Source organism: Drosophila yakuba, chromosome 2R (genome assembly GCF_016746365.2).
Source record: "Drosophila yakuba strain Tai18E2 chromosome 2R, Prin_Dyak_Tai18E2_2.1, whole genome shotgun sequence".
Classification (NCBI taxonomy): domain Eukaryota; kingdom Metazoa; phylum Arthropoda; class Insecta; order Diptera; family Drosophilidae; genus Drosophila; species Drosophila yakuba.
In genome coordinates this window covers 12023830-12050306 of record NC_052528.2, presented here as the reverse complement: position 1 = coordinate 12050306, position 26477 = coordinate 12023830, and the positions used below count along the sequence as shown (strand labels likewise).

Genomic DNA, 26477 nt, shown 5'->3' with positions numbered 1-26477 from the left:
ATTTAGATTTAATTAAATGCGCTTAGTTTGCTTTTGATTTTCAAGCTGCTTAAATCACACAATAAATGATTCAGACATTTCCAATCAAATAAACAAAAGACATATGTTTTCCAGCGACCAAGTTGTGAGCTGGGAAATTCTAAGTTGTGTTATGAATAAAATAGCTGCCTTTTGGGCTATGCCATTTACAAGCAAATAGAATGCAGAATGTCTAATCTTATTTGCTAATTAGCAGAGCGAACAATTTGGATGTGACTGCACATTTTATCGATGATTTATCTTTATGAGAGGTGGAAAGTATCTCAAGTAAATCTAATGAGCAGTGGCGGGGTGCCACGCCCACGCATCTAGCAGATACATAGATACACTCGCAGATACTTGTACATTTGCGGATGCAAGAGCAGCGTCGGCGACAGCTCATCCAAAGTTGAGCCATGCAAATTACAACAATTTCCCATACGCCGCACAGAAATAGATACAGAATGTGTATCCGCATCTGCAGCTGTACCAGCAAAATGTATCTGCATCTGCAAATGTATCTGCATCTGTATCTGTAAATGTGGCCGCTTGGCACGCAGCAAACTGTCTAATGTATCTCGCAGATGCATGGATGGCGAGCTGGCGATGGTGACAGCCTCGCCAGCGTCTTCCCAGCAACTCGGCATTCTCCTCAGCATTTGTATAATTTGCACAATGGCACAGGGAAACTGCTCGCTGCGCAGATACAGATACAACAGTTGCAGATACTTGCAACACTCACACACCGAGCAGCACATGAGTTTCGGAGCACAAAAGCGAAATTGCAAACTTTTCGCTGCAGAAATTTCGGTGGAGCAGATGGAGCGGGGCAAGGGCGTTGGAGGCGTGGGAGGCGGCTCTTAGCAGGAATAAGCAGAACGAGAGCCGAGTCTGAGCTCGCGTTTCATGCAAACAGAGATGGCTCGCATGACATTGGTCAACACGGCACTGTTTTTCCTATTTAATATCTTTAAAAGCTATGCAATATATTGGTACTCTTCAATAATATATTGATTTAAAGCTAGAAATTAAACAGAAATCAACTTCTGCACATGCTCGTACTTATAATAACCAGTTATGCTTAAACACCTTGATTATCTGCAACAAATAAAAAGAAAACATTTTCATTCCGAGGGCTAAATTTGATAGATAGATAGAATTACTGTCTTCAAAATTGGTATAACCATGTTGCCTAGTGCTTTTGTATATAGAAAATAGCCAGAAACATGGACACATATGCCACCTAGTGAGCATATAATTACAACATTGGTTAAAGGCCGCCGCCCGGCGAGAATATCCTGACTTTCCTGCTCCAATTGCTCCCCCGCCCGTCCCCATTTTCTCGCCCCCTTTTCATCCGCGTCCTTGTCATTTTCCCAATCTCCATTCGAGGGCCACGAAAATGCCGCCACTTGCGCTCCCTTTCCAGAAATAAGCAGGATTCAATAGACGACGAAACCGAGGACATGAGCGAAGCGAAGCTTCAGCTTTGGCCATACCTTTTGCCCACCCATAGATACACACGCACACAAAGACGCCTGCCGTGCACACAGCTACACACATGTGTAGTGCAACATACATAGATACGTACAAATATATATCCACATAATGAAGTAGAGCACAAATGCCTTTGGGGTGACTGGATGATGGGCCAAAACCAAAGCCAAACAGTTGCCCACTCGAGACCCCGAACCCCGTTCTTTTAGCCAGCCACCCCCCGCCTTCTATATGCTCTTTATCCAGAATCTCCTTTGCAGGCAATCGCCCAACATGCAACAACAACAACAACAGTCACAGCACGGGGCTAAAGTTCACAAGGAACTTCCGAACCAAAAGCAAACCGACAAAAGGAATAAGTAGAGATGATGGTGGTGCGGCATACGCGAAACCGAAAGCTGGAAAATAACTGGATTACCCAGCAGCAGCAACTTGGATTTCTGGAAAAATTATAACCATTATCACGTACAATTATAAAGCCAACACCCTAACAATCAACAAAAACTAAAAACTGAATGAAAGTAATGTTTCATATTTGTCCATGGGTAACTCTACTTTTAATAGAGGAATTTACCATCAAATCTTTTGGGCGATGTTAAAGCAGCCAAAAAAACGAATATTTAGGGATATTTTTGCTTTAATTATTCCAGCAATCAGTAAGCAATTAGGCAGATAAAATGCCTTTAGATCAGATAGCTAAAGAGTTTAGTTGGTAGTAGTTTTAAATACAGCCTAACAATTGCCATTTATGCACAGCATTCATCTACACAACCAGCAGCATTTCTGACCATTTTAGAAATCGGCATTCAAAGTGCCCAAAATATATGCCCCAAACGCCGATAAGCGATTCAATTAAAAACCGAACCGAACTGATGAAAAATATATGCACATATATTTCGTAATACGAATTGGGCTCCACAAATGAACGGAATCAAGCAGAAATAAGAGAATTTCCGACCACAAGGAAAATCGCAATGAAAATTGGCGAACATTGTGTGCGAGCGAGATGGCAAAAGCAGCGGCAAATGAGTGGACAATGGAAAAGCACGAATGGCTGGGAAAGCGGGCCTGCAAATATATACATAGGTAGCTCACTCATCTTTAGCATTTCAATTTTGGATAGTGTTGACCCGCCCCATTGCCCCCGCTCCCGTCCCTGCCCCACCTCCTCCCTCCATAAATTCAATTACAGCCAATATTTTGCAAACGTGCAAAGCAATTGCAATGAAAATACAAACGAAGCCAGCACACAGTAGTAAATTCAATTTTGTGTTATCCATCGATGTTTCCCCAGAGAATCGGAAAGAGACAGAGGTATAGAGTTAATACCCCCCCTATTCACCCCTCTGATTTCGGGCGTGCGATTTTTTACTTCACCCCCTTTTTGGATGCCACTTTGAATTGTGTTTGCAGTCGGGGAAAAGCGAGAGACCCCAAAATTTCAGCAGCAAAACAAATAAAATGTGTGTGCATTTCAAAATGCAATTGTTCATCAGCCCCCAAAAAAAACCCCCCTTTCTCTGCCTCCCAAAAAATCAACTGACAAAATGTAAAGCCCTATTCAGATATTTGTTTTCTACTGCTTTGCGTTCGATGGGTATTATCACTATGGTCTCAAACTGAGTGATTCAAGCTAATTAAAGGAAGAATACTCTTTAATGCATTTATCTTTTTATATGGAGTATATTAAAATAATGTAAAAATAAATCTTAAGTATTCAATTCAGCTTGTTTTACCACTGAGGTCTTAAACCAATAGATTCAAGCTTGTTAAAGGAAGGATATCTATAAAATACTCTCTTATATCTTAGCTTTTGGTGTTAAGTTAATCAATAGAATGGCAAGCATGAATCTAAGTTTTCAACTCAGCATATCTTATTTTTTGCGAAAGGGTATATACGTTTGTCCGCTTTCAAGAAGGCATATCAAATATATGCGCTTATGTACATACACACAACCTACCTAACATATTTGTTGCGTAAGCCCATGCTGATTTTTTGCGAGCTACTACTGTTTGCTGTGTAGGTTTTTGTGTGTTTTTGGAATACGAATTTCAGGAAGCTCTCTTCCCAAAGTCCTTTCGTTTATCTCTGGCATTTAAACAGAGTGACGGTGGCTGCTGTTGGCTCCTCCCTTTGGCCCTCTTCTCCAATTTCTTCCCTCCTCAGCTCTTCTCACCTTTCGCTTCGAATCCTGTTTGATTTTGGCCAGCCCCACATTCCCCATTGCCTTGCCATCGAAAAAACTCAAGGTGCAACCAGAAATCTGTTGACTGCACCGGAAAAAGTATCTAACGGTGTTGATTAAAAATGTTTATTTTGCTTATCCTACAAATTTGTCATATTACATTAAAATAAAGGTCAGTCACATAATTATTCCACGCATATTTCTTTGGTTTAAGTTTTGCCCTAACTAAGTATAACGGAGTTTTTTTCCAGTGTGCAACTTTTGGTTTTGAAACAATTGCCCATGCAAACCTTCTTCCTCTTTCCCCCTCTTTGTTGCTATGCGAAAGGAGAGATGGCAGAGCTGGTGCAGGAGGAGGAGAGAAGAATGAGAGGTCGCAGCATTTGTCGCCATTTATTTACACGATTAGAAATCGATTTTGTGCGTTCTCATATAGAATTCCATATGAAATGACAGCCGAAGCGAACAAATATACAAACAGACATACAGAAAAAAGGGGGGTTATGGGCGCGAGGGGCACTGGGGGGTGGGGTGACATGTAAGGTCCCTCCTGTATGTGCCGTTATAATGATTTATGTTAAGCTTATTGCTCACACACACACACAATCAGAGAAGTCGAGGGTGTGTGCGAAAGAGATGAAACCAAATCGAAATCGATTTGCGGGCAGAGTAAAAGCAGAGCGAAGAAGAAGAAGAAGCAACAGCAGCAGCAGCCGGAATCAGCTAACAGTGGCGACATCTGGCGTCGGGCACCTCTTTTAATTTTTTGGCTAAAAAGGAAATCGGAAATGCAAAGAGGAAATTGGAACCAAACAAATAAAGAAGACTTAAACAAACGCAGTTAACGTTTTCATTAGCTTAGTCAATTGATTTGATAGAACGACTGAGGCAAACGAAACATTTGTATTAATAGTAAGTAAAGCATATATTTTTAAACGACCGCACATATCAATTGTTTAATTAGCTGTCAGTATAGAAGGGAGCAATCTGATAAAATGCGTTTAAAGTTTCTTTGTATATATATTTTGTTATTCCAAGCCAGTTTATTTCCTTTTAATGTGTGGTAATTATTCAAGTTTATACTGGCATACATTTTTATTTGGCATGTTTGCTGTATTGCTTAAATTCCCATTATAAAAAGAACTTTAGATGTGCTCGTAGCATATTGCTATATTTGAAATAAAGACAATAAAAGAAGCGGCATGTGTTTATAAAACAAACACGGCCAAGAAGTGGAAAGAGGCAAAAGAGCAGCCAAACCAAATTGATTAACAACTAAAAGTTCAACGCCGGCAATTAACATGCGAAGGGGAAATGGCGAAATATGCCAAGAAAGGTAAGGAACAGCAGTAATTGGGGGAGGAGGTGAAAAATTCACGCAAAAGGAGGAAGGGGGGAGCAGAAGGGCCGGGGGAAAAGTGTACAAAACAAAATTCAAAGCCCAATCCACTTGCAGTCTTGTTTTTTTCTCCTTATTTTTCCTCTATGTTGTGTACCCGTATTTCTGACAAACGTATGTATGCACGTGTGTGTGTGTTTGTGTGCTCGCGAACTCTAGAACGAAACTAGCCTGAAAGCCCCTCCCCCTCCTGCTGCCCCTTCCCACAACCGCTTTACAATTTATATACAACTCCAAGAGCAAAAGCAAAAGCCATTCGTGCGCAAATCTCAAATAAAAGCGCGCAGAACCAGCAACAACAAATAATAGCAGCAGCAGCAACAACAACAGCGAGTGACGCCGACTTCTCTGCCGCTGATGAATTGTATTTGTGTGAGCCCAACTGACACACACACACGCACAACACATGCGGACAGGGCGGGCTAAAAAAAAAAATAAAAATAAAAATTGAACTACAATATGAGCGCAAAAAGAAAATAAAAGAAAAAATTGAAGCAGAGGTATCGGTTTTGAGAGGTGAGTTGACTCCTCGAGGTGTCTTTGCCTCTGCCGCCGTCGCAGTCGCTGCCCCCTGCATGTGTCACTGTATTCGTGCGGGTACAGTGGAGCTTGGCTACTTCAAATTACTTGGATTAATTTTTTTTGACTATATGATTATTCTTGGAAATGTAATAGCTCGTGAAACTGAAAGGCTCTAATTTTCCAAATTAGTTATTTTTACTTCCACTAATTTTTGTATTTAATCATCAATTGGGTTAATCATCAATTGATGTAATTAATCTTTAGCACTAATTGCTTAATTTACTTAATGTATTAGTTTAGATATAAAAAATCATTTAAAGTGAATAATGAAAAAATACATCTGTGTCCAAAGTCAATATACGCCTAATTTTTAAAATAAAAATAAGCCTTAAAGATAATTTCTTTAGTAATTATGATTGAAATAATTGTATATTAGTAAATTGTCATTAAAGAGAAATAAATTAATTCGAACTATTCTTCCAAACAAGGTCCCACTGTACGTTGTATTTGCTCTGGCCAGCAGAGTATGCTCGCATGCGTGTGTGTGTGCGCGTGTGTTTGTTGGCCGCGTCGTGTGCCACTGCTTGTGGCAATTTCCAGAGTTCGCCGTTCGCCGCCTTCCATTGCTCACTGTCACCGCCGAAGTCAAGCCGAAATACAGCAAGAACAAGAACAAGAGCAAAAAAAACAACAAAGACAGCAGCAGCAACAACAAAGCAGGGGCAGCAAAAGCATGTGGAACGAAATGAAATGGAATGAAGGACTGAAATCGGCGACGCTACTTCTTTCGCTTCTTCCTCTTTTTTATCCGCTTCGGTTTTTCTGCCTATTTTATTTGTTTGCGGTTGATATGGGAAGGGGAGTGGGGGAGGGCTGATAAAAGGGGGTGGGGTTGTCGTATTGAACTCAACGGGGAAAAATTTAGGGGTGAAATACGTATAATTTTTCATCAGTGAACTTTATACACCTTTTATTTCATATAACTGTGTTTGATTTAGCTTTAAATTTCAGCTCACCTTTTTTGTTTGTTTTAACTGCTTATCGCTGATTGACTTCTCGTCTTTTTTGCTGCCCATTCATTTGTCACCCACTCACACAAGCACAAACACACTTAATTTTTAGCAATTTCACGAACTTCTTTGCTCTTGATATTTCTTCCTTCTTTTTTTGCACACCCACACAAACGCAATAATTTTCGCCGCGGGCGTTTTTCCCTTTTATTATCCGCCTTTTCCTTGGCGATGGTTTTCACACGAGTGTCACTGTTCCACCCGCACACGCGCAAATTTCCAGCAAATCGCGAGGTTTGCAAGTTCACTTCGACTTACTATATTATTTATTAAACATCAAAATTGATTAATTAAATACGTATGTGCGCGCCGCTTAAAAATCAATCATTATTGTTGTTTAATTTGCTCGCAGATGGATTAGATTTAAATTAAGTTCGTATTCTTTTATCTTTTCGACGTCCGAACGCTTCGATAGAGAAACCGATACTCTTTTATGAATCCGCTCTCTTCGATTTTCGCTGCCTGCAGTTCTGCCGCTGCACGAGTGTGAGTGCATGTTAGTCGCTGGCAGAGCTATGTTAACTAACAGCGATGAGAGTGAGGCGGCGAAACATGTGGAATTGAAACAAAATCTTGCCGTGTATTTGTGTGCACAAACAAACACACACACTTGCGCACGCTTCTGTCTATTAATCATTTAATAGTCATCCAAATTATTAGGAATTCTGCGCTTGTTTGCTCAAAACCTTTAACCACATTCGATTGGCCTGATATTGACAGAGTACTTAGAGTAAGCTAATTGCCTTATGTTGAAAGTACAGTTTGCAGACTATCTTACCACCTGCTCACACACAAACACTCACAAACACACACGCACACGTTCTTGAACATGCACACACACACTCACGCTTTTGGCCGTCTTCCTGCGCCGCTTACCAAATTGTCAATTCTTTATCAATACGCCCAGTTCAACCACTTAAACCAAATGCAAATCCAATTCCCAGTGCAGCGGAAAAGGCGGACAGGTGGTAAACTCAACGGATTACGCCATTTCACGCTGGTTTCCCAGAATGGTAGATTATTTGTGATGGCTTAGGGGGATTTAAAGAAAAAATTTTAAGTTTATTTGAAATGGTACCCTATACTTTAGTCATCAAAAAAGTTTTTTTTGGCAAATTATTATGTTCAAAATTAAAAAAGCAAAGAATCTATGATTGTTTTTTAATTTCTATATCGTTACTTTAATGTTTTTAAAGCAATTTTGAGCATTTAGTATAATTTTTACTAAATATTTGATTATTTAAACTTTTAAAGAAATTTTGAACATCTCTTTAGTATCATTTTTACAAAATATTTGAATATTTTAACTTGTATGGACTCCTTCAAAAAAATGAAGTTCGAATAAGTCAAAGGTCAGCTGATACCCTAAATCGAACCAAAGTAAAATAAGAAACATAGTAAAGTCGGTTTTCAGCAAGAGAAAATTAACATAGGCGAGTTATCAATAACAAGTATTTACTTTAATCGTAAGGGCACAATAATAAACTTAACTACCAGCTGGACTTAGAAGTTAAATGTCAGCGGATGCACGGCGAAGTAGCCCTTGCTCTTGGCCACTTGTTTGGAGAGTCGCACCAGGGTGTTGTCGTTATTAACGAAATGACCGCCGTAGATCTCCGTGCAAAGGGTGCGGACGCGATCCCTGCCCTCCGAGCAAATCGCTGTCGCCGTGAGCAGCTCATGATCCGCCAGCGGTAGTCCAATGCAGTAGGATCGGGAAGCCCTTGCCACACTGGCCCACATCGCATAGATAAGGGTGCCCACCTCCGCCAGGCGCTGCATTTCACTTTGTCGCTCCACCACCGCGTTGCCGTGCTTGGTGAACATCAGCTCCACAGCCATTTGGAGACGCGCCACCGACTGCTCAATGCACTGGGAAGCCGCCTCTAGGGAAGGATGCACGTGCTCCGAAAGCTGCATCTTGGTCTTGGGATTGTCGATGCTGTTGGTGTCCAGGAACTTAGCAAAAATGTGGCCAGGATTGAAGAGGGGATTTCTGGACTTTCGCACGCCCGTATTCATGGCTTGCTGAAAATGTCGAGTTATTAGGTCCCATTACAAATTTCTAATGCAAAAGAACATTACCCCCGCATGCTGCAATCCGGTCAACGCAATGAACATGCCCAAGGTGTCCAGGGATTCACCTTGCGTGCACAGCTGCGCTGCATCTCGTAGTCCCAGCTCTGTGGCCTCGCCAACAAGCAGACTCTTGGGTCCCACGAGTCCAAGATTCTGGGTGGCAATGGCGTACAGCTGTCGCAGGGTGTAGTACTTTGTTATGGCACTCTCCAGTGTCACATCCTGGGCACGGAACTCATCCAGCAAGCCGGCGCTCAAGTAGAGCATGCTCTCCATCGCATAGACGGAGCACAATGCTCGCGACATGTGGATGCGCGGAAGCTCAAGGTCTCTATATTTGAATGAATAAGTTCTTAAATAAATTCAAACTAGGAAATGCATAGTAGTGTAGTACTTACTGGAGTTGGACTCCACACTGAGTGGTGCTCACAGTGTACTGGGCCAATTCGTTTAGCAGCTTCTTGGCCAACGACACGCCCACCAGGCTGCCCCTCAAGCGGGAGGATCGCACCAGCTTCTCCGAGTACCGGTTGCCATCGTGGGGTAAGCCCACCACCTGATCCTCTCCCAATTTTACGTGATCGAAGTGCACACGCCTGATTTCCGCCTTCCGTGTACCGAATGTGGCGTGCTTTTCGCCCAGGCGCACTCCTTCCTGCTGGGAATCAACCAGAAAGATGGTGGTGCCGCGTCCCAAAACACCCGGCACACTCGGCTGTTGGGTTTGGGCCAGCACCAGGAAAAGCTGCCGCTCGCCGGGTGTGCAGATCACAAATGATTTTTCGCCATTAAGGTGCCACTTTCCGGTTTCTTGCACCAACTCTGCTTGGGTGCTAAAGTAGTCCTCCTCGGGTGGTGAGATCTCATATATAGCCTCGGTGCCAATCAGTTTGCCAGTGGCCAAGTCCTGGAGATACCTCTGCTGTTGCAGCGGCGTTCCCACCTCCTTCAGAAGATCGACGACCACGCGATGCGTTTGTAGGCTCAGTGTTACATTGATATCCGTTGAATCCGGCTCACTGGCCATTAGACTGGCACTCCAGCCAAAGCCTTTGCCATCGAAATCTGTGGACACATTCAGTCCATAGAGTCCCAGCTGGCGCAGAGTCTCCGGGGAGGTCTCCTCCGTTTCCCTTGGCTCCCCAAAGTAGTTCTTCAGCGGCAGCAGGGTATTTTCCAGCTGGGCCATCTCATCCCGTGGTATCACCTCCGGATAGGCCAGCAGCTCCTTGTCCACCACCCCGATGAAGAAGTTCTTGGCCAGTGGCTCCCTGGTTGGCAGTTTTTGCTGCTGCTCCGGCGACTCCTCCACGGATTCCGATCTTCCACCCTCGGTGGTCGCCGCATCCTGGTGCTGTGAGTCCAGGCTGCTGGAGGTGGCCTTGGTGCTCCTTCCCCGAGTCAGAAGTTTTCCATTCCGGCTGTATGTCAAGAGCCGCGAGGCGCCGGAAAACAAATTGGGCCGCATATTTACCAGAAAATTAGGTAAGCCCGATAGGTTCGCACAAATATATCGATAGCGATGGCAAGTGAGACCAGATTAATTACGCCTCAAGTTCGCAGCGGTACTTTTGTAAAATACCCTAAAGCGTTGCTCAGCTGATCAAAGTGCTATAAAAACTTGAAGAATGTAACGGTCATTTTGTGATTTTAAAAATTTGATCAATTGCAATCAATTTAATTAAAAGCGAGGTTTTTAAAACAAAAACTAATAAGCTTCTCTTTCCGTTTAGAGAATAAAAAATTAATGTAATTAAAATGCTTCAAAAAGAAAATAGACACAAAAACTAGCACTTTTTTTAATGAAATTTGAATTTACCATATTTAATATTTACTTTTTGTAAATTGAATTTGATTGCCTGAATTTGATTGCCTTACCCGATAAAAAAACACATTCCCTTTATTGAATCATTGTATTGTATATTGGTGTTATTGTTACACATATAATTGCTATTGACAGCGCACATTAAGCTCTCTACTTAAAACAAATTGAACAAAGTAAATTGTATGATTCTCAGTCGATGGTTTTAATGCATATCCCCATCGACTATTTCTTTATTGTTTCGCTTTTTTGTTTTTTTTTTTTTCGAGTTTATCTCAATTTTATATTTAATTTTTCAATTGTTTTTCATACCACCTAGATTGAAAATTTGTTAATAGCTGTGTAGTACGTTGTTATACAATAGTTATAGTCAGGTATCAATTGGAAAATAAGAATTTGGTTAGAATTCAACACATCTAGATCCGTATAGTAGTCATATTATTGAAGTACAGATGCGCTTGAAGTCGACGATTGCATGGCGTGCAAAAAACTCCAAGCACTTATTGCGTATGGAAAACAAAATTGGGTAATTAATCCGTAGTTTGTAAACCGAAAAAAAAAAGAAAAATGACAAATTGTCGTCGTCAATTGTATTTAACTAAAAACTCTATTAGAAATACCCCCACATGCAGCTCATATCGTATCACAGGCACGCTTAATAGACACTCTCAGAACGGAAATACGAAATTAAAATCGAAACTAGCGGGTTAATTCATTTGAAACTTGCACTCAACGAAATCGTTTGTATTCTTAAATTTCTGTGGTTAAAACACACTACACACTAACAACAACGATCGATATGAGCGCACATATCTGATCTGATCCGAACTGATCTCCTATTCCCAAACTATTCCCTACTGCAAATCGCTGAGCCCCCTTCGCAAATTGCCTTTAAAATTGCTGACGCTACACGACGATTATGGTACATAAATATATATTCAAATATATATTGTATGTGGTATCTGCATGCATGCCCTCTATATACGTAGTTACCTCCCTTGCGATTTCACACTCACACATTGCATAGTTTTTAGTATTGCTAGTTGCTCCGCTTCACCCTCGTATTGTGGACCCCAAAAGATGGAGTTGAAGATAGAGATACAATTGCAGTTACACAGATACGGATGCAGATAATTTTGCTTCGCTTGTCTGGCTGACTGACCGATTCGATTCGATTCGATTGCTTTCATATTCAACATTTTTACTTTCGCAATGTTTTCGCACACATTTTCCGGTTGTTCAAATTCATCGATTCAAACTCTAACTAAACGAACAAAACCTCGCACGAGGTGAAATACCAAAAATATTAAAGGAAACTAAGCTTAGGGATAAGTTAAACAATAACTAGTAAAGCAATTGGTTGGTTGTCACACACACACAGGAGTTTGTTTCGCCACCTGCCCTCCGTATCTTCCTGGCTCTTCCGTTTCTGCTCCTTCTTCTCCTACAATTGGTATCTGGGCCACTGCCACAGCTCCCGCTGCTGCCACTTGTTCTGGAGCTGCTTGCACAGGCGGCGTAGCAGCTCAAAGGTGCCGCCCAGGGCTTGCAGTAGCTACTAAATCCTGCCGGCGCTCTCCTGTCGCGCACTGTAGCGCGGCTCAGCGGGCATCATTGTGTCCGTGACCAGCTCATTGGGTGCCTCCAAAACGCCCTTCGCGTGTGCGGCCGCCGTATCGCAATCAGTGCGGCGTGAGATCAGCAGTCGGATGTCCGTATGCAGGCACAATCGTCCGGAGCGCGATGTCTGGAACCTGGATGGATTGCAAACGATGTGTTAGTTGAGCTTTGTGATTGGCGGTGTCTTTTTATCTCTTTATACCTGAGGTGTATGGAGTAGCGCAGCCGCTTCATTTGCTCGGCGCTAATGAAGTGTCCCAGCTTGCTGGTGGTGCTAGTGACAGTGGGACTCCGTGGCATTTTGTGCCCCTCATCCTGCTCCTGGCTGAGCTCCTCGGCCAGAATGCGCTGCCGGATGAAGGTGCGGTGCAGCGGTGGCATGTCCCGCATGTCGTAGGGTATCACAAACATCCGCACTACCGTGCCCATGGGATTCAGTAGCGTGGCCTGAACCGTGCCCGACCTTGGAACCGAATATCCCTTGCGCGGCAGACGAATCTCGCACTGCAAAAAAGAGATTTTCCACATTCCTTAATTCCATTTTTCTGAAAAACCTAACTAAATTGAAGGAAACAAGAATTTGTATATTCAATATGTCTCCGGAACTTTTCTATGGCTACCGGGGCTGTATTTTTCTGAAGATCTTTCTGATGACATAGGTAATTTTAATTTTGTGATTTGTTTTGTTCCCCGTAGTCCTCTAAGGATGCGCTTTTGTAAGAACTTACCAAATAAGGCGTGCTGAGCGTCTCGCCATGCAGTTCGTAGAAGTAAGAGACGGCTGGGATGGTCAGCTGGGTGGGACAGAATCCGCCGGAGGCTCCCAGCTGCAGCTTAAAGCCCATCACCTCGATCTTGGGCATGAGCCTTCTCTGTAGCAGAGATTCCTCCAGATTCCCCAGCAGCGGACGTCCTGCAAAATGAGCCGCCATTCTGGCGCGACATTTCAACGGAGATCCACCTGCTGGACTGCATAGCCCGGATTCGAGATCCTCATCGGACAACTGCTCATCGGATCCAAGGGAACTTCGATCGCTACGATCGCTCAAATGGCGGGAGCGCCGCTTGTGGGCGGCCAACGCTTGTTTGGAGAATCTAGGCGACACGGACAGAGAAGCTGCATGTGGCAATGTGGGAGCAGAGAAGGATTTCTGCACTGGCGGCGTAACGCTGACATCCGGAGCTAGCAACTGCGAATGGGCATGACTCAAGGCAGCTGGATCAAAACTGAAGGCGGGACAGCCGATGGCGATGGGAGCCGAACTGCAGAAGATCGTTGTAAGGTTCACCTTGGGCAGAACCTTTCGCATCTGTGGCGATGTGATAGGTGGCGGAGTCTCACTCTCCAACAAATTAGAACCACAATTCAAACGAAGTTGAGCTGGCTTTGGTGAGGATTTGCCCAGCTGTTGCTGCTGCAGCGGCACCATCGCATCCGGTTGATGCTTTGCTGGCACTTGGCTCAGCGGCGTCTTGAACTGCACCACTATGTGGTCGGCTACTCCCGGCGGTGGTGTCTTGCAGCGCTCTACAGGATTAAGGGAGCAGCGTTCGATGTTGGGCGTCAACTTGGTGGAGAGAATCTGTGTACATAGCTTCATTAGTTAAACATATTCCGCGGATTAGTCGCAAGAACTCACCTGAACATCTTGTCGCTTCTCCGCCACCTTATGCATGCTGGCAAAGCCATTGCTCGCCTGCTTCCCATTGGTGGGTTGGTGGACCTTACCATTTGCAAAGTTGTGCTGCGTCTTCTGGCGCTTGCACACTTGGCAGCCACTGGCGGCGGGTGTGGCCTTCAGAATATTGTTGTTCTGCCCCCCATTGAGATCTGCGTTACGACAGGAGGTTCCTAGTGGAGCCTGATCCGAAGCCCCTGGATGGGGCTTCCGATTTCGGTTCTTTGGCGTGCGTTGGATGGCCTGAAGTAAGAGCTCCGCGTTGTTGCGGGGCGTGCCCACAATGAGATCAGCGCTACTTAGGCTGCAAGTGGAGGTCTCCTCCATTTCGGATGCTGTGGTGTCGCTATCATCTCCATCATCTGACACTCCATTTGTCGATATCTTATCTGATCCATTTGTTGCTCCGTTAGACCCACCATGTGCTCCACCCGTACAGCTGAGACAGAGAAGTGTCTTCTCACTGCCACATTGCTGACAACTACTGAGAGAAGTCTGCGTGCCCGTGGAGATCATGGCGATGCGCCTTGGTTGCTGCAATGTCAAGGCTAGGGATTGGGTTTCTGACGGCGTCTGGGACGGCGTCTGTGACTCCTCGCCCTCTTCCATCGGTTCCTCCGATTGTTGTCGATTACTTTCCCGCTCGGGTGTTGCTTTTCTCTCCCTCTTCTTGTCCCTTCGCTGCATTCGCTTGCGATACTTCTGCAGCTGCCTCTCCCGATGGCTCAAACTCGAGTCCCCATCGAGTTCGTCCAATACCTGTCCCATTCCTGGTTTTCCATTATCACAGTTGGAGCCGCCAGCCGTTGTCGTTGTCGTTGGGGTGAGTGCACTAGTCCTGGCTCCCAGGCCAGTCGGCGTGGCAGCATGAAGTCCACCGCCTCCAGTGGGTGTGCTAGCCGGATCTCCTCCGCACGGCCTCAAACTCCGTGGAGCTGGACTAGGTGGCAATGGCTCCACATGCGGCAGGCCACCATTAATCCTGGGCAAACTGCGCACGCTTACCGAGATGCTGTAGCTCTCCGAAACATTGACGTTGGGAAAATTGTGCACATTGGCCTTGGCACTGAAGCCATCCTCCTGATGCAGCCCACTATTGGAGCTGCTATTGGTGTTGTGCTGCTTGATCCTGTAGAAGATGTTAAGACGTGGTCTCTTCTGGCCACCGCATGTGGTGTAGCTGGTCGCCAAATCTCCAGCATTGTTGCCGCAGTTGGAGAAGATAACGCGGCCACTGTCGTACACCGATGGGTCACACTTGCGAAGCAGATCACACCAGGCCACTATCTGGGAGAAGTACAACTGACTCCGAATGGCGCTGCACAGCGAAGTCAACGTCATCGTGGGTGGTGGAACTCTTTAAAAGGAAGGAGATGATGTTAGACATTTAACGATAAATGTATATGTATTTCCCTAAATCTTACTTCTCCTTGCCGCTTATGATCCACTGCTCCAGCAGGAGCTTATGGCTCACAGGACCCAGGTAAACCTCAATGCAAACGGGCTCGCGTCTGGCCAGGATGGCCTCCATTTTCATGCAATACGCCCGCCAACGGTTGCACTGCAAATAAATTCAAGATTTAAATAGGCCCAAGCAAGTTAGTGATTAATTTGTTTGGACTTACGGTCATATTCACGTAGGACATATCACAGATGTGCTCCTCAGCCTCGGATGGCATCTCGCCCTTGGCCAGACCCATCTTCCTGAGGAACTGATCACAGTGCGGCCCGTGTTTGGGCCGCGATGCGGAGCTACTTGCTCCGCTGCTGGCAGTGGCAGTTGCCGTTGTTGTTGGTGTTGGTGTTGGTGTGTTGCTAATGCTTGCTGCTCCTCCTAATCCTCCCACTCCACGGCCACCAGCTCCCCCTAAACTCGACCAGTGAAAGGCAAGATTCAGAGGTCTAGACTCAACTGGTGGCGGTGCCAAGGCAGGTCCACCTCGTAAGCAGGTGGTGGCCAGCGATTGCAGCGAGTGGAGAATGTTGTCCGATGAATTGGAGCCCGGTGAACTCGCGGCACTGGAATTGTTGGTTCCACCACCGGCGCTGCTAACCAGACCCGTTGCACCAGCTCGATTAAGCATGACACGTCGTACAATTTCATAGTCGCCATGATCCTTGTTGAGATCATTGATGGCCAGGGAAACCAACTCCGGTTCAGCGCTCATCGTCTGGGCAGCCGGCGAAATCTGACGCAGCTGGCAGAGCTTCTGTGTCCAGCGCTGGTGGGTTAGGGAACTACTGCTGGGCGACCCGGCCGAACCATTTCCAAAGCCGGCTCTATTTTCTGATCCTCCCATGGAACCGTAGGGATTCGTTGTGATGTTGATGGCCGCCCTGGAGGTGGAGGGTCGTGGCGAGAGGCGTCCGCCCCCAGATCCTGCTGCTGATCCTGCTCCGACTATTCCCACCGTCTGCTGCTGGTACTCATCGTCTGCAATGGGTCTGCCCTCGAGGATCAGCGATGCCAGGCCGAGCACAACGGAACTGTAGTTGTTCTGAGCTCCTGTTCCTGCCGACCCACTTGCAGAGACCCCCACCATTCCCAAGCCGGACAGCATCCCTCCAGCCGCCGCAGTAGCCGAGCCCAAGGAGGCAGATGCTCCATTCTGGCCCAAACCCGCTGGTGGCGGCGAGTTGGTGACGCTTGTCGGTATCATGGTCGGTCGGTTGCTCGGTTGGTTGCCCGTCCGCTGGATCTGATGCTATTTCCGGTTCCGGATCCGATTCCGCTAGCTATTGCTGCTGCTGCTGCTTCTTCTGCACCAGAAGTACACTGAAAAAGTAAACAGGACATGTTTAAAACGTCTAGTGGCAGATAAACTAATGTAACAAAGACGTACAGTTCCACTTAGAAAATGATTGCCTAACTTCATGTTTAAAATGTCATACGTTCCAGGACACCAAACCTATTTTTAGTTAAACATTAGATACCTACATACACTTTACTGAGTTTTAGAGACTTTAAATTACGCAATTTGTAGCATAAACTAGGTGAACTAGGTTGGACAAAACTAGGTTGGATAAAACTAGGTTGGCAGACTCATGGTAATGTACCCTTGACTTCCTTGCGAAGTCCGCAAGGCTGTTCTATAAATAAGCCCAGCAACAGATGCAGCTGGCAGACTCCAGCCCACCGCCCACCCACTGCAAGTGGCGAAGGTCGAATGGCGAAAGCAGCACCCTCAACTTGAATCCAATCCCCAAGGTCCGTGTACTATGTACTGGGCATTATGTACTCCTGACATGGTTTACTTTGGTTTATCCTTCCGGTGCGGAAGCAACAAAAGACCAGCACAATTCTCTTGGCCAATTGTTTAACTGCGACACACTGACACGGCCCCAATTTGGCCTGAAATCATCATGTGCACCGCACTAACACTCACACCTAACACTCACATGCACATGCACATGCACAGTGGTAAGCGAGAAAAAAAACGAGCAGAGTTGGAAACCAGGTCGTTACTTAACCGGAGACCCAGTTAGGAGCAACATGTCAGCCGTTTGGCAATGCACAATGCATCAAACACCCCCAACACCCCCCTCTTTCGACCCCACGAAAGTCGCACGGCTCGACAGCTTGGCAACAACATGTTGCTAGCGTGTGACGTCATTGAGCCAGGCTTCGGAACAGCAGCGCACTGGTGTGGGTGTGTATCTGTGTGAGAATTTGAAGGTCGTTCTGTGGCACCTTCTACGTGGATGCTCTACAAGATGAGTTGCTTAAAGGTGAGTGTATGCCTTAATTATTCATATTTTAAATTAATTATGAAAAGTGTTGTGTTTTATTTGAAACATAAACACATTAGATTCGATGTGTTTAATTTGGAGAATCAAAATTAAAATGTAAATGGGAGAATTTTAATGCGGAAGATGAAGCAACTTTAATCGCCTCACATAGAATGATTAAGTTCTGCAGAAAATATTTGTTTGCTTATTGTTGATAAAAATTTTTATATGTACATATATATTATAATATTTATCCAGATAATTATTTTGGAGAGAGTAAAAACTCTGTTTGCTACACAAACTCATCTTGCGTTTCGCAATTCTATTTATGCGTTTCTTGTTATTTATTATTTCTCTAAAACTTTGCTTGGCAACAGCAGAACCCGCGAATAGCGAATCGAAATACAAAACCAACTTAAGAGGCAAGCATGCAAGTGGTGCACATGTATGGCGATTATCGCGTGCAACATGTTGCCAGCTGAAAAGAGAGAGAGTGGAAGAGAGCGCGCTCTCTTGGGTAAGCATGTTTGTCTTTACTTTTGCTTTTGTTTTTGCGTTTCTTCTTGACCTGCATACACAATACATAAGTAGCGCGCGAGACAGACACGGATACATAAGGCAAAAAAAAGAGAGCAAGAGAGCGCGAGCTTTTGACTCTCTGTGTTTGTATTAGAAAACATCTGATTTTTATATTGCTTTGCAATGTTTGCTGTGCGCGTGTGTGTGTGTCTGCTGAGTTTTGTTTATGGCACATTCGCGTTTATATAGATACATGTATACTATATAAAATACTCTTGGCCCACAATAGACGACCCATACAGACGCGAAAACCCGTATGGAAATGGGGACAGGCGAACGGTACGCCAGAGTTTAATAATATTTCGATTACATTATTGCCAAATTCATTTCTGCACCCCTCCCTTTCAGCTGACCATTATCATTTACATCTCGCTGGCGGAAAACGGCGCAAAATTTGCTTGCCACCCGAAAATGGAAATTATACTCGATGACGCAGTTGGAAGAAAAACGCGCTACGATGTTCGAGGAAATGTCGGAAAATGACAAAAGTGGAAAATCACATGCCACACGTAGGGAAATATGTATGTACAAATTATGCCATCAAATGTCATTGTTTATTAATCTGACAAATTTGTTTTATTTTAAATAAACATAAATATAATTATTTTTAAATAATTTATAATATTTTCCTGAAATATGCAATGTAAAACAATTTCAAATTTAAATTTATGTTATTCATTTCAGATAAGTAAAGCAAAACTAATACATTATAGTGCAAATCGCTTTGTAAGTATCTCGACTGTAAAAGCAAAATATTTTAGTTGGCAAAAGTGAAACAACCTAATTGAGGCAATTTTCAGTAGATAGTAAGTAGCCTTGTAACTAATTGCTCTAGGAAATCTTTAATGCCTGCTTAAATAATTGCACTTTGAGCAAAACACAGATGTAAAAGCAGCAGCAATCAAGTTGATCGAAAAAGGTTTGTCATATGCTATAGTCATTCCACCTCCTCCCCCCTCCCCCTCCACTGGCACTCTTTGTTGATAATTGTCACCACTTCTTCTTGGCAAAGCGATCGAGAGCAGGCCGAGAAGGGGGTGGTGAGGGGCGGAAAAGCTGGTGGGGCAGGGGGCGCATTGTTGGACTAATTTCATTTAGCTCGGCCAACGTCCTTGGCATGCTTTTTGATTTTGCAACGCGCGCTGCACTTGTGTTCGTACGTAGATTGTCTTGCTTGAATTATTTATTTATTGCACATTTTCGTTTCGTTTGATTTTTTCCCATTTATTGTTGCGTGTATTTCCCTTTTTTTGACGCACAGTACAAAATTTGATTGCCAAGCGGAAAATGAAAATGCAGGCGAGGCGAATGGCAGAAGGAAAACGAATGCGGGAACGGGAAATAACAAGCGAAACTTAACTATCTATACCCTATCTGGTGTAAATAAGAAAGAAAATGCATTAACCTGTGCCAGAAATATTACTCCTGTATTTATATGGGTGCAAAATTATAGAAAAGTTGTGTGTAAATAATTACATTCCTACAACTACTCCTTCTAACAGAATTCCGTCTAATTTTAATGTAGATCAAGAGACAATCAAACTGAAAGATACAATATCTGAAGGGTATACAAATCGAACGGATAACGAATTTTGAAGGCGCGGCAAGCGGAGTGAAAGGCTGGTAACAAAAACCGCCGCCAGGGGCGCTGCACAGCACAATAACCAGTTCAAAGCAGATAGGAAAACGAAAAACGACCGCGAGTGGAAAATTGTTATGTTGCAACTTTTCAGAAAAACAAGTTCCGTTCGCCTTTCGTTTGTTTTTGAGGTTTTCATTTCGGCGTCCCCTTTTCGGCATTATGAAACAAAAAAGAAAAGTTAACACGTGAGTGCAACGAAAGACACAGACAAAGAAAACGACTTTATTTGTTGCTTTCAACATCATCTCATATGATTTTGTTTCCCTTTAGTCATCCTGCCGTATGCGTCACCGTAAAAAGTTAATTATACTTGTTTATACTCGTTAGCTGCAGAAGTTCGTTAAGTTGAAAATGTGTCATCTAAAGCGGAAGTCACAATAAATTTCTTGAGATGCAGTGGAGATAAGTCAGAAAAATCTTGAAACCCATGTTTTTTAATACATTTTTCAAGGCCTATTAACCTTACTATTTTAATTTACTTTTAAACTCACTGAAATCAAAGTAAGTTTCAATAGTATTTTGGGTATTCCTTTAATTCGTTTTGAAAGTTAAAGCCCAATTATCTATGTTAATAGCTGCCTGAATACCATTAATATTTTATTCCATTGTAAGGGATTTGCCCTGTATGTCCGCATGTCTTATTTAATTTTCATTTCCCAGGAAGACTTCAAGACAATCGCTTTTCCAAACACTGATTGACCTCGCTGCCGACCTTACAAAAGCCCATTTTCTGTGTGTGTGTGCGTGTTTGAACACTCATGTGGTGGTGACCCTCCCAATCATAAGCCTTCACAGCTGAGCGAGCTTTAGTTTTTCTTTTTGTGTGTTTCTAGGGGGCCGCACCTTTGATGGGTTACATGTAGCCCACCCCATTTATCACCCATCCTCTTTATCTATCTCTATTTTTTCTCTCCTACGAACGGCACAAAGAACACATTGTTGGGGGAAAAGGCTTATCAGCATGGTCATCCGATAGAGAGTTGCATGATATAGCGATGAAACTTCGGAAAGTAGCTTCAACTTTTATATTAAAACTTATTTACCCAAACGTTTCGTCAAATAAGGTTTAAATCTGCTAAAAGTTAAGTTTAGTTAATATTTCTACCCAGAAGGTTTTAATAAATAACTTTTTAACACTATCCTATACTTGTTATCATATCAAAAACGAAGTCAGGGTTTTTTTTTAATAAATCCCCCTTCACTTACCTTTCAAAACTTTGTTAAAATTCCATTATTTTTTTTTGCTTTTTTTGCTGAAACGAAAAGATACAGAGAAATAAGATTAGAAAAGGAAATACCATTGCAGTAAACCAAGTGGTAAATGAACATGAAATGTAACATTGAAAAAACCTAATAATTACAGAGAGTGAGGCACCCTGATTCTCTTACACAACAAATAAAGTTGAGGTATTTTCGCTCTCCCGCTCTCCACCCTTCTCTCTATTCGCGCTCTCTCCCCCACCCACATTGCCCTGCTGATGCTCACATGTGCGCAGTAAATAAAAATAAAAACACGGCCGCAAAATCAAAGTGGGCAAAAACAATGAAGCAAAAACAAAGCGAAAATGTAAACAAACGCAGTCCAGTTATGGTGCTCTTCTTCCTCCACGTGTGTGTGTAATGCGAGAGCACGTGAGCTCGTCTCGCTTGCACCCATTGGGAGTTGGGGCCAGCCGCTGGAGTGGGCGAAAGAGCGGGAGAGGACTGGATGGAGAGTGAGACGGAGTCAGCCAGAACAGGACGAGCACGTTTTTATTTTTAGCCAAAATATTTCTTGCAAATCGAGAGCAAAAAATAAAAAGAACACACGCACTTATTCTCTCGAAAAGCAAATGACCGCAAGACGTGTTAATGCCTTCCTTTAACCCCCATCCGCACGATCTTCCTTCTCCCTCGCTCGTCACCTTATTCACTTGATACTTTTCCAACTCCAATTCTTTTTCCTGCCTCTCTTTCTGACGCCCCCTAACCCACTGTTTGCCTTTCCCCTTATTCATTTACATTTCAACTGCGCACGTATAAAATTACTATGACAAAAGTATGCATGTGTGTGTGTGTGTGTGTGTGTGTGTGAGGGTCCGAGTTCGTTACATTTCATTTATGTACTTTTTTTTCCCCTATCTGAATTGATATAAATTGGTCGAGTGTACGTGTAAAAACTGCAGTAAAACTTTAACCAAAGTTCAATTTCTCTAGAAGAACAGCTGGTGCTATTTGTTTTTCTTTTATTTTGACCTGGCTATTTTAGTTTTTTTTGGCTTATCTGCCAAAAACGAAAAAAATAAACACTTTCACTTATATAAAAGGCAGGTTCACAGATAGTGAAAGTTTGTCCTGTTATCGTTCTGTTTAATTCTTTGCATTGCTTTTAAAGTGACCTCTATTTCTAAAGTGCTCACTCGATAAAGAGAAATACATACCGAACGTATAACTTAAAATATATTAAATATTACGTTTTAAAAAATAACTTATGTGCCCAACAAGTTTCTCATTATTACTAAAAAATATGTCATACATAATCATCATCTTCCCCCCCTCATTGTTCTTTCTTATAGATGTGATCTAACAACCCGGACACGTGGGTGGTTAAAGTATTGCGCATTTTATTCTTTGGGCTCGTGTAGCTTTCTGTTACATGATTTCATGATCTCTGACTGTAGCCATTTGCCTTTGTTTCCGCACAGCTGATTGAGGCAAACAGGTTACAAAGGGGAGCGACGAGTAAAGAAGTTCAAAAGCAGAGTGGATACATAGTAAGTGCCCCATGCAAAGCAGCAACCAAAGTGTTGACACACAGCAAATGCAACGCCACAATTAGAAAATGTGTGTCAATTATATTAAAAAAAAAAACTCGAGTAGTTTTCCTGACTTTTTACAGCACACAAAAACCACATTTCAGGGAATGGAGAGATAGAGATAGCGATAGGAGGGTGGAAAGAGAGGGAGAGGGAAAGGCCGTCAGAGAGCATGATTTGAATTGACTTTTCAGTAAATTATGTGTGCTGATGTGTGTGTGCTGTTGTGTGTGTGTGCATGGGTGTGTGTCAAATAACATCGAAGGGGGCGTCACATAGTCTCCCAAAGTGCTTCACCTACACAAGTGACCAGCTACAGGCCCCGCTCCCTAAGCTTAACGTGCACCACATTTTTAAGAAGCTTCTCTATTAAGACTTTGAAATTTTGATGTATGCACTCTTACGCAAGCAATCAAAAATGGGTTGAGGTTACTGAAAATCCAGTTAACAGCAATATGGTAAAACTTTTTTGTAGTTCAAGGCTTTAAGCTGAACTGGTTTCAATTTGAATCAGAAAATAATATATAATTTTTTTATGACCACGTTTTATTATTTATTTTTTACTTTTCTTTAAATATTGGAAATACTTTAAAAGTATTTTACAAAATGTTGCTCTGTAAATTCTGGTATACACTGATCATTTTAACTGTCAAGGATTTCATAGCTCTAAATCGTGTACCTCTTACATTACAGCCGAATAGTTCCTTGTACAGACGCCCCACTGTCGTTGTGAGCGATCTTCAATTATTGCCAACTGTGTGGGTGGCTGACGTGTAGTGGGTGATGGGGGTGGGGATAGGGATGGGGATGGGGGTTGCGGAGCCTCGCCAATTGCGCTGCACAAGTGTTAGTGGCGTGTGCTCGGGCATTACGTCACCAACACATGCGCAGCTAACCAGCTGAGTGGCCACAAACACATAGAGATGGGCAAACAACTAACTTGGCAGGCAGCTAACGCTAAAGCCATACAATTATTTTGGTTTTTGTGCACCAACCTTTTCTTTGTAGCTGTTCACAGCTTTTCGAAAACTTCCCAATTTTATTTCTGATTTTGTTTGCGGGTGCAATTTGCAAATTGAAATACACTCAAGTAGATGTTAGAAGTTCATGTTTTAGGTATTAACCGATGCGGATTTGAGTCGCCTTTGATTTTGTTGGATTAATTGGCTTCTAGTCCTGAGGCTGATAAAATGGCAGTGGCCACATATTTTTGGGCGTTCGCTTAGCTGCATTTGAATTCTCAACGCTTTTGAACAGCGCGTTATGTGTGTATTTCTTATACGGTTCGTGTTTCGCAGGTAAACGCGTTTAATATTAGCCAAACAAACTTGTTTGCTTAGATTTTGTGGCCTTTATTTTGTCGTATTTCTCTTCGGAGCGTCTCTGCACTTCACTCACACACGCGCGCACACTGGGAAAAAATATATTGCCTATTGGGTAGAATTATATTTTCTGCAGCTCTCGAGTTTTTTTCCTCTTTGCTCTTCTGTATTTCTGAATTTCTGTATTTCCGAATTTCTGTATTTCCGAATTTCTGTACGCTACTTAATGGCTTGTGACGCGTGTGTTCGCTTCGACGTCTCGAAATGAAATGAATGGAAAAATGAGCGGAGGAGCCAAGCGCTGCGAACCGTTCGCTGCTGCTGACGGCAACTTTCTAAAACAGCTGAGCAGCCAGCAGCGCTTTGTTTATGTATATACTATGTACGTGTATATACAGTGTGTGTGGCTAGATATTTGTACATATGTATGTGTGTGCACCCCTCGCGGTGGCGGGGATAACTACGTCGTACATTTGGCCAGTAGTTTTTGTGGGTTTATTTGTGCGGCAACATGTTGCTGGCCAGCCCAGTGGCAACATGTTGCTGTTGCGCAGGCCAAAAATGTACACAAAAATCATATGGAGCTCACCAACACCAAGGCGGAACTCGAAAAAAGTAAATAAGCCCATATGATAAGCCCAGTAAATAGGTAAGCCAGAGATCGACAACTGCAAATTACAGTGGACAGTCGTGTGTGCGAACCTAATCGCACATTTCAAGATTAAGAATATAAAAATCGTTACATAAAACATTTTCTTCACATATAACAAAGCAAACATGAAAGAAAATAGAAAGATGGCTCTGTTATCACAATGTTATTTGATTGTTATGAAATGGAATACGCCGTGGCTTGCTTTGGTGAAACCCTTTTTGTATTTTAGTGGGGCAAGAGCAAATGTTGTTGCGATAGCGATTCAATAACAAAAGCCACTCACAAATACACCAAAAACAGATACACGCACACACACACTCACACACATGCGCGTTGTTTAAATAAAAAGAGAAAAAGACAGAGATAGAGAACCCGTTTCCATATGTTCGAGATGCCATGTTGTCGAGTGTTGTTTTGCCTTATGTACGAAAATAGCGTTCGTTCGTATGTATATATAGCGATATATATTTATGTATGTATGTATATGTAGTATATATGCATGCACACAACAACTCGGGTACTTGTTGGCAGATTTCTTGAAGAAGCGAAACAGGCGTGGAGCGCCAAAAAACAACAAAAACGCATGCGCTTTCAGTGTATATGTAGGTATGAGCGATTACACATACATACATACTTACATATATCCGTACATAGCAGGCCCCAAAAATCGTCAGCGACCCAGACAACAGCAACAACATTCAGAACTTATGTTTGCCTGCTCTCCCTCTCTGTCGCTCTTTCTCTGTCGCTCTTTCTCTGCGTCTCCCTCTTTCTCCCTTGCTCCGCCTATCTTAGTCTTTCATTTCCTCCGTTCTGCTGCGATGCGAATCTTATCAGCGGAACAACCAGCACGCCCGTACATTCTGAATGCTGCTGCTCTTCTCAACATGCTGATATGATTTGTAGTTGATATTATTTCAAAAGATTTCTGTTCTTTTTGGAAAACTTCATAATATCGATAGATAATATCCCTGCATCCAAGTAACTCATATAAACAAAAGCCAAAAATTAAACAAATAAGATTTCTGTTGAATAATTGATGAATTTATCAATAATTTAAACGGCGAACTGCATAGTTAATTACCATTAGATGAATAACAGGCACTTTTATTTTAAGCTCTTGAAGTCTTTAACCAACCATCTTAGATTGATTTATGCCCGAAAGCGATTTCGTTGGCACACAACCGGCATATAAAGTTGGCTGGCAAGTCCAGAGTTTCTCTTAACCGTTGGCCACTGTAGGAGCAGCCGCCACAATCGCCATGTCCACAGATAGTTGTCAGTCGTCCGTCTGCACAAAAAGCGAAGAAGTGAACTTGAGTAACCTAACTTGCTGGAACCGAAGGATACTCAGATACTCAAACTCAAACTCGAACTCAAATACTCAGATACTGAGATACTCAGAGACACGGATACACGGCGACAACAAAGAAGCAGGCGGCGGGCTGCCAGACAAAGAAATGCCCAGACACCAATGCGAAAGCGAAGACCAGACGAAAAAGTCTGGGCTCTGGGATTCCCCTCACTCCCCCCCACTCTACACCACTCCACTCGCCGCCATCCTGGCCAAACAGGAAAACAAGAACTGCTGTTGACCCCCTTCATCCAGACAAAGAAAAAACCCAAGTTACAACGCACTGTTACCGATGGCAGTAATGCATTTTCTTTTGACGTTGACACAACTCAACAACATCTTTCAACTCAATTTGGTTGTAAACTTAGTTTTGAATGATTGTGACACTCTTTAAGTCATGACAAATCTTGTATTTACTGAAGCAAATGTTTTTCCTAGCATCATCTGAATTCCTCTTTACAATCTTTATCTTTTTCCTATTATATATCGCTTGTCGAGTGACGTCAAACGTC

At 43.2% G+C, this 26477-nt stretch overlaps 2 protein-coding genes and 1 pseudogene across 2 annotated transcripts; all 3 read right to left on the bottom strand.

Moving 5' to 3' along the window:
• Positions 1-8130: 8130 nt before the first annotated feature.
• On the bottom strand, positions 8131-10295 carry LOC6530258 (complex I assembly factor ACAD9, mitochondrial). The gene is made up of 3 exons (XM_002091156.3): positions 9170-10295; positions 8778-9102; positions 8131-8720 (listed from the first exon to the last, which is right to left on the bottom strand). Exons 1-3 carry the CDS (start codon positions 10237-10239, stop codon positions 8196-8198), a joined length of 1920 nt encoding a protein of 639 aa, XP_002091192.1. The 5' UTR covers positions 10240-10295; the 3' UTR covers positions 8131-8195.
• Positions 10296-10670: 375 nt separating this feature from the next.
• LOC6530257 lies at positions 10671-24290 on the bottom strand. The gene is made up of 8 exons (XM_002091155.4): positions 23633-24290; positions 21049-21095; positions 15518-16668; positions 15317-15453; positions 13854-15249; positions 12942-13796; positions 12416-12717; positions 10671-12347 (listed from the first exon to the last, which is right to left on the bottom strand). The coding sequence occupies exons 3-8, from the start codon at positions 16550-16552 to the stop codon at positions 12152-12154; spliced, it is 3921 nt and encodes a 1306-aa protein (XP_002091191.1). The 5' UTR covers positions 16553-16668; positions 21049-21095; positions 23633-24290; the 3' UTR covers positions 10671-12151.
• On the bottom strand, positions 16675-18819 carry LOC26535279 (annotated as a pseudogene).
• Positions 24291-26477: the final 2187 nt, after the last annotated feature.